Source organism: Carassius gibelio, chromosome A5, assembly GCF_023724105.1.
Source record: "Carassius gibelio isolate Cgi1373 ecotype wild population from Czech Republic chromosome A5, carGib1.2-hapl.c, whole genome shotgun sequence".
In the NCBI taxonomy this organism is placed as follows: Eukaryota; Metazoa; Chordata; class Actinopteri; order Cypriniformes; family Cyprinidae; genus Carassius; species Carassius gibelio.
In genome coordinates, this window is record NC_068375.1 from 12,696,520 (window position 1) to 12,704,687 (window position 8,168).

General features: G+C 36.6%; 1 protein-coding gene across 1 annotated transcript; it reads right to left on the reverse strand.

Moving 5' to 3' along the window:
• Positions 1–2,986: 2,986 nt before the first annotated feature.
• On the reverse strand, positions 2,987–7,889 carry LOC127994808 (layilin-like). The gene is made up of 8 exons (XM_052591833.1): positions 7,681–7,889; positions 7,226–7,243; positions 6,506–6,803; positions 6,273–6,430; positions 6,009–6,053; positions 5,041–5,127; positions 3,840–3,942; positions 2,987–3,764 (listed from the first exon to the last, which is right to left on the reverse strand). Exons 1-8 carry the CDS (start codon positions 7,754–7,756, stop codon positions 3,413–3,415), a joined length of 1,137 nt encoding a protein of 378 aa, XP_052447793.1. The 5' UTR covers positions 7,757–7,889; the 3' UTR covers positions 2,987–3,412.
• Between the last annotated feature and the right edge of the window lie 279 nt (positions 7,890–8,168).

Genomic DNA, 8,168 nt, shown 5'->3' on the forward strand with positions numbered 1-8,168 from the left:
CAGCAGAAGGAAGCATTTAGTGCTCCAAAATTTCTTGGTAAACAGGTGCAGTGACTTTGGTTTTCAAAAAACACAATGGACCAACACCAGCAGATGACATTGCAGATGACATTGCACCCCAGTTCATCACAGATTGTGGAAACTTAACACTGGACTTCAAGCAGCTTGGCTATGAGCTTCTCCAACCTTCCTCAAGACTCTAGGACCTTGGTTTCCACATGAAATACAAAACTTGCTCTCATCTGAAAAGAGGTATTTGGACCACTTGTCAACAGTCCAGTTCTTCTTCTCCTTAGCCCAGGTAAGACACCTCTGACGTTGTCTGTGGTTCAGGAGAGGCTGAACAAGAGGAATACTACAACTGTAGCCAAATTCCTCGACACATCTGTGTGTGTGGCTCTTGATGCCTTGACCCCAGCCTCAGTCCATTCCTTGTGAAGTTCACTCAAGTTCTTGAATCGATTTTGCTTGACAATCCTCATAAGGCTGTGGTTCTCTCGGTTGATTGTGCATCTTTTTCTTCCACACTTTTTCCTTCCACTCAACTTTCTGGTAACATGCTTGGATACAGCACTCTGTGAACAGCCAGCTTTTTTGGCAATTAATGTTTGTGGCTTACCCTCCTTGTAAAGGGTGTCAGTAATGATAGTCTTCTGGACAACTGTCAGATCAGCAGTCTTTCCCATGATTGTGTAGCCTAGTGAACCAAACTGAGAGACCATTTTGAAGGCTCAGGAGACCTTTGCAGGTGTTTCGAGTTGATTAGCTGATTGGGATGTCACCATGTTCTAATTTGTTGTGAATTGGTGGGTTTTTGTTAAATGTGAGCCCAAATCATCACAGTTAAAAGAACCAAAGACTTAACTTCAGTCTGTGTGCATTGCATTTATTTAATACACAAGTTTCACAATTTGAGTTGAAATACTGAAATAAATGAACTTTTCCATGACATTCTAATTTATTAAGATGCACCTGTATGTAGTAAATATATCTAGTTTCAATTTCATTCATTTGTTTTTGTTTAGGTTTCATTAACATCACTGCATTCACATTCCAATATTTGCATATAAGAAACTTTTGATCATTCATTATTTCACAGGAAGAGACCGTCTGCGAGAGATTGTCACAGAGTAATTACTGAGCCCCATACAGCACATCCAGTAGAAGCAGCATAACAGGGTCATGCAAACCAACCAGTGAGAGCAAACAAGCTGTTTCATATCCAAGCATCTCATTCTGATTTGTTGAGCAGCTTGTCCGTAACATTGTACAACCTTTGAGTGTTCATCCTCTAGAATTTAGCTTTAAAGGTGAATTAATAACTAATCAGTAGGGGTGTAACGATACGCGTATTCGTATTGAACCGTTCGGTACGAGGCTTTCGGTTCGGTACGCGGTACGCATTATGTACCGAACGGTTCGTTGGACTAATTAATTATATTTGGAAAATAAAGAAAAATTTTTGAAATATAATGATATGCGTTCAACAAGGTAGCCCAATAACCCAAACGACGTAACAGGCAACGCCCCTGACACCCCCGAACAAGAAAAAAAAAACACCAGCTTATATGTTTATGTTAGGCTACTCAGGTCAGGCGTTCGCTCACTCAGTACGCGCTGAAGGCTCGTTTCAAAAATGGCCAATGCGTTTAACAGACCACAAATAGAAGATCCTCCAATAACCAACAGGTCTGGTGTTTGGGTGCACTTTACCAATCGATCGGGGCATCCAAACAAGCACGGTAATCAAAATGGACTAGTACTGTACTGTGTCGGAATTTCCTGAGCAGTACGATTCAATTAACAGGCCTGCACGTTATTAGATAGAAGAACTGTTATAAATAGAACGTATGCACGGGCAGTTTTGAAAACTCCACCTACTTTGCTCTTGGCATAGTGCAGCGCAAATCGCGTTGTATCTGAAGGGCAACGCTGAGCCCAGGGTCCAGCGCCGCGCATACCGCGTCCTGTGTGAAAGACCCTTTAGTCATTTTGCAACGAGCCTTCAGCGTGTGCTGAGTGAGCGAGCGCCTATAGTGGAAAACGCATGTTTTAAGAATATGCTTAATGTAATTGAGCCCCGTTACTATATTCCTTCACGAGCCCATTTCAGCCAGACCGTAATTCCTGCTTTGTTCCAAAAAACATAAGCCCTATAGAGAACCAATTGAGTAAAAACACACTCAATATAAAGAGTTATAGAGTTCCATATGAAAAGTTACATCTTTGTATTTGTTCATAACTACTACAACAATATAACATTTTCAATTTTTTTTAATAAGGAGCTGTTTTTGTTTTATACAGTATGCTGCTAAGAAAACACCATAGAAGATGGGTAAAGAATAGATCATTGTTCAATGTAAAAAAAAACAAAAAACATACTTTGTTGCCAATTTGTTCTTTTTGCTGTATCTAAAACGTACCGAACCGTACCGAACCGAACCGTGACATCAGTGAATCGTACCGAACCGAACCGTGAATTTTGTGAACCGTTACACCCCTACTAATCAGTCATAGCAGCCCCTAAAAATTTGAATCATAATATAAAGAAAAAAAGGCAAACTACATCTGATAATCATGTGAGCTGTAAACGTCAGATGTTGTTGCACTGAAAGTCTAACTGAGAGTAAACTGTTTTCTGAAATCTGGGAATTAGTTTCTCTCATCAGGGTTATTAATGTTAACTGAAACTAAAATTAAAAACTGAAAAAAACCCTTTAAACTTAAATTCAAATTTATATCTATTTGAACGCATTTTCTTTCAGCCAAGGCAACATTTTTCATATTCATTTAATTACTAAAATAACAAAAAAAATTATTAAGGTAAAACTATACACTAAAATGTAAAAATTATATAGACATATTAATAAATAAATAAATAAATAAGTAAATAGAAAATAATAAATAAAGTAAATATTACTGCAAAATTGCTAAACTTTTAGCAATACATTAAATAAAATTAAAATAATCATTAACTGAAAAAAAAAAAAAACTCTTTAAACTTAAATTCAAATTAACATCTATTGTTACTTATTTTATTTCAGCCAAGGCAACATTTCTCATTTTCATTTAAGTACTAAAATAACAAAAGCAAATTCATATAAAACTATAAAGTAAAACTTTTTAAAAATGATATTGACATATAAAAAATAAATAATAATAATTAAATAAAAACTAGTAAACATTACCACAAAACTGCTAAACTTTTAGCTAAAATTTTATGGAATAGAAAATATGAATAAAAATCTATTTCAAAATATTAACAAAAACTATAATGGTATATCAAAAGTGCTAAAATAATACATCTCTCATTCATTTAGTACATTTTGGACTTTTCAAAAATGCCAGAGTCCACACATATCCAGGTCTTCTTTTGAAACATGCAGTTAAATGCTGATGTCCGTCTTTCATATCAGTAGCCATATAATTCATCCATCCATCCCTGGTCTCTGTAATATCTCCCGCTTCCACGGCCCTGCAGGGTGTCATACAAATCGTTGGTCACAAAGCTGCTCTCAGTGCTGGCCAGTGTCACAAAACCACTTTCAGTGTCTCGGCCTGCCAGGTTGTCGTAATCTCCAGGTGGAGTGTCTGGAGAAGAACCCAAGAAGGAAGTGTTCTTGATGTCAGGCCGCGTGCCAGCCAGGTCTGATTCATGCTGCCTTCGGATAACATTATAGACGTCAGGGCTCGGGCTGTTGCATCTTTCTCCAGGGGCCCAGTATCCCGGGTCCTTTGGAGGGATCTCAGTCTGTTGTTTCTTCCTGTTGATTGCATGATCTCAAATTAACCAGATTTCAAATGTTTTGATCAGTTAAGTGAGCTGTCAAACAACATACCTTTTTGAGAATAGCTTAAAGCAGAAAACTCCTGTCCCCACAATCAGCAGCAGCAGAAGTGGTATGGTTGGCAGCACAATGTAAGCGATATTAAGAACACTGTCTAAAAAAACATGCAAGAGGAATTTGGTTAGTGTGATCAATAAAGTTCAAAGTTTGGGGTTGGTAAGATTTTTTTTGTAGTTAGTATCTAATGCTCACCCAGGCTGCAGTAATATTGTGGAATTTTAACAATATAAAATTATTATTTTTATTTTAATATATTTTAGAATGCAGTTTGTTTCAAATGCAAAAAGTTCAGTGTCACATGATCCTTCAGAAATCATGCTAATATGACGATTTGCTGCTCAAGAAACATTTCTTATTATTGTACATTTCTCAATATTATTATCAAACAGTTACTGTTTGCTGCTTATTTTGAATATAAATCTTCAGTTACACTATAAATGTTTGAAAAACATTTAATCAGTTTAATTTGTGTCCTTACTGGACATTTTAAGTTTTGAACAACATTGTATATTTGCTAACAGTGTATATATAATACATTTAAAAAAAAATTCCATGAAAAAAACAAATAAGTATCCTGAAAGATACATTTTAAAGTACATTTTACAACTATTGGAGTATATTTTATATACAATTTATACTTAAAGCTGCAGTCTGTAACTTTTGACGCTCTAGCGGTTAATAAACAGAACCGCTTGCGTCTTGCGGAAGAACATCGTAGCCGGAACTACTTCTCTCTGTTTATGTCTATGAAGAATCACAAATGTACTGGGTTACTCCGCCGTGGTACCCCCGAAGCAATCTAAAATAGTCCGAATATAAACACTTATTATAGGTGCACCCTAGTGGTTCAGGACAAGCTAAAAACACGGTTTGGAAAATGGATTCATGGTGTACTCGCTTATCATATACATTTTGTATACTTTGAACACAAAAAAAAAGTTACGGAGCGCAGCTCTGATTGGTTGTTTCTCTTACCGCTCCCGGTAATTAATTGTGAAATTGACTACCGATGTCAAATTGTAAATTGTTCCACACAATTTTCTTTTAATGTACAGTGGTGTCCAAATGACTGAGACCACAAATGAAGATATGCCTACTACTTCTAACTCAGTATCTTATTGCAAATTATCAGCATAACCATTTGAATGAATCAAACTTGTATTTGAGATGATCCAAAGAGAACAAGATTCACCTGGAGGTTCAGATACAAGCACCCTCATTCCATCATCCTTCTCTGTGACAGAGGGGTTTCTGGGTAATTTGGCTGTTGGAAGAGCATCTGTAATATATGTGAAATAGGTTTTATGGTTTTATTTGGTGTAAAGCAGTATAAAAGTATGCAACAAACAAACACGTTCAAATAAACCAATAAATGCAGACTTTCTCATATTATCACAAATTGGCATGATATAATAAATCCATGCAACATTAGGTCAGTGGTCCCCAACCTTCATGACTCCAAGGGCTGCTCAAGACAATATTTGAAGGTCCTTCCACCTACGCTGATATGCAATATGATTATGTTAATTACACTAAATTTAAATGATTTTAACATGGGATAGTTCATGAAAAATAAAAAAATTCTGTCATTATTTACTCGGCCCCAGGTTGTTCCAAACTTATATATAACCAAACAGTCGACAGCAGCCATAGATTTCTATCATATTTTTTTTCCATGCTATGGAAGTCAATGGCTACCGTCAACTGTTTGGTTACCAACATTCTTCAGAATATAATGTTCGTGCTCAACAGAAGAAAGAAACTCATTTATGTTTGAAAGAACATAAAGGTGACATCCCTATTCTCATAGAAATAGAATGATTATTAAAACAAAAAGGTGACATCCATATTCTCATTGGTCTAGAACGATTATTAAGACATAAAGGTGACATCCTTATTCTCATAGAATTAGAACGATTATTAAAACTTTATAATTATTGTCCTTTATTGTGTTTACTGATGCCCCCTTCTGGTTGAACAACTGCACTGCAGTGATCCACTGCAATAGGTATCCTTATTTTACCAACAAAAAAAAAAATAAAGAATAAAAAAATAATCATAATAATTTATTTTAAGAAAACAATTTTATTAATTATGCAGAGGTACTATATTAATATACAAATGTATTTATCTTTGTCAAGCACAATATCCCCAGCTTACCTTCAGATGTTCTATTTTCTGCAGGGATGGGTGCTGGAGGATTATCTGAAACATCACAAGAGGACCATGTTGTCATATTCTACACAGTTCTTGATGTTCTAGGAAGCTCTAATTAAATATAGCTATAAAAGCACTGAAAATAATACTATAAAATGTAATGCTTAGTGTTGGGGTTTGTTCAAATCAATGAGCTACAGTGCTGCATACCACTTGTGATGCTAATTGACAAAGAGATCAACTGAATATAAAACAAGCCTTTCCAACCTTTGGTGTACTTGCAGATAAAGTTGTTTTTGGTTTCACAATTGTCATCATTCCACTGGAACATGTAAGGCCCACCCTGATCCGGAGAAGCAGATGGCTGATGGTACATCACAACACACACCTCAAACCCACAGGAAGGCTCATCCCAGTGCCAGTTCCTGTCGCACACAAACACAGAACAATAAGCAAAAGCACCTACAAAGGAAATGTGCCTAATGTGGCTCTGATCCCACCTGAAGGTTGCCTGGCTTCCATCCAGCCAGTAGTACTGAGAAGGACAGTCTCTGTTTATCTCCTGATGGACTTGATCCCTACGGAGTCCGATCCAAAAGTCTCCATCTGATGCTTTCAGTTCATGGATGAAGTTCTCTATCAGTCGCTGCTCAGTCTTAGACTCAATACTGAGAAGATCTCCACCATCACTCCTGCAGGCTCGACTCGCATCTTCAAAGTTGAGTTTACGCCGAGCGTCTTGAAAAAAGGCGATTTTATAGCAGGGTTTCTCCGTGCCACGCTTGCATATCTGCTGGCCTTGAGAGACACATTAAGACAACGGAATGTAAGTTTATTGAAGTCAAGTCACCAACAGAACAAAACAAAACAAACGTGTTCCCTTTACCTTTGGCAAAATGGAAAATCAAATTTTCTGAATGCATGTAGCCCTTTAGGGTGCACATATTCACATGTGTATATTTAATTATTTTTCTAAAGCAATGGTTTTTCAGACAATCAGCAAATCCAGGGACTCCCAATATATAAAAAAGCGTTTTCCTTTCACAAAGAACACGAATGACATTGCGAACAACAGACCACTGCTTGATGTGCCCAGGGGGTTCCTAGTAGCTTTTTTTCTCAGATTGTAGATATTTCAAAAATAAAAATGTAATGTAATTATGTTATGAATAAATAGACACGGAATGGAGAGATCCATTAGTGTCTGCGGCAGAACATACCTCTGGGCTCGTAAATGTCTGCACCACAGAGAGGATGGACAACACATCGGGTTTACAAGTGGTGAAGAGAGAAAACAGCCAATCTTAAAACATGATCTGAAGAAGTCACTTCCTATATTTAAGCGTCTCATTCAAATGAATTAATCAGGAAACGACTGAATCTATCGAGTCTAAAGAATGAGTTAAGTCAGTGAAAAAAAACAATTAAAAAAAAGTTATTGCAAAACCTTCCTTTTAAAATTGCAGCATATTAGAATATAGACATCTTTAAATATTATAAATATTATTAATAAGAATATAAGGTTGTCAAAAGACAAAACAAAACACTATAGACTGATAGTCTCTCAGATGTGACATATTCAGTTTAGGAAGCTTTTCTTCTAAATAGCATACCTATAGTTTAATCTTTTGAAATAGTAAAATGCAGCATTTTCTTTCCTGAACGTGTAACTCACCTCCCAGAAGCTTTGACGCGCACGCGGAGACGCTGAATAAAACCAACACGCAGCCACATTTTCTCATCAAATCCATTTGATCACCTTTTAACAAACTTCCATTGGCATTAAAAGTAATTTCACCAAGACAGTGAAAAGCCAAGTAAATAAAAAGTGAACATCCAACACCAGGAAGGCTTCGTCCGGTAGAGAACCGATCACCTGTCCCGTTATCTTCTGAAATCTTCGTGAGCGTCCAGGGAAGCACGCGTGCGCGTGACCGAGCACACAGAAGATCATAACACGTCATCAGCTGACAGGAATGAACTCGCCACGGGCTTTTATATGTAGATATCAACAAATCACACAAAAGGTGACAAGGACACAGTGCTCACAGTCATTAATATTTTAATATTTGATGTGTTTCAGACGATGATAAACAAATGTAGCTAGTCTAGATGCATTGTAAGTAAACTTCTTAAACATTTGTCTATTTCCTTTGATAAAAT

Bases quoted from the DNA above. Each gene is read 5' to 3' on its own strand.
- LOC127994808 (XM_052591833.1), bottom strand. From the start codon at position 7,756: ATGGATTTGATGAGAAAATGTGGCTGCGTGTTGGTTTTATTCAGCGTC. The intron at 5,128-6,008 runs GTAAGCTGGGGA...CATATATTACAG, and splicing joins AGAAAATAGAACATCTGAAG to ATGCTCTTCCAACAGCCAAA. The intron at 3,765-3,839 runs GTATGTTGTTTG...TGCAATCAACAG, and splicing joins TTTAAGCTATTCTCAAAAAG to GAAGAAACAACAGACTGAGA.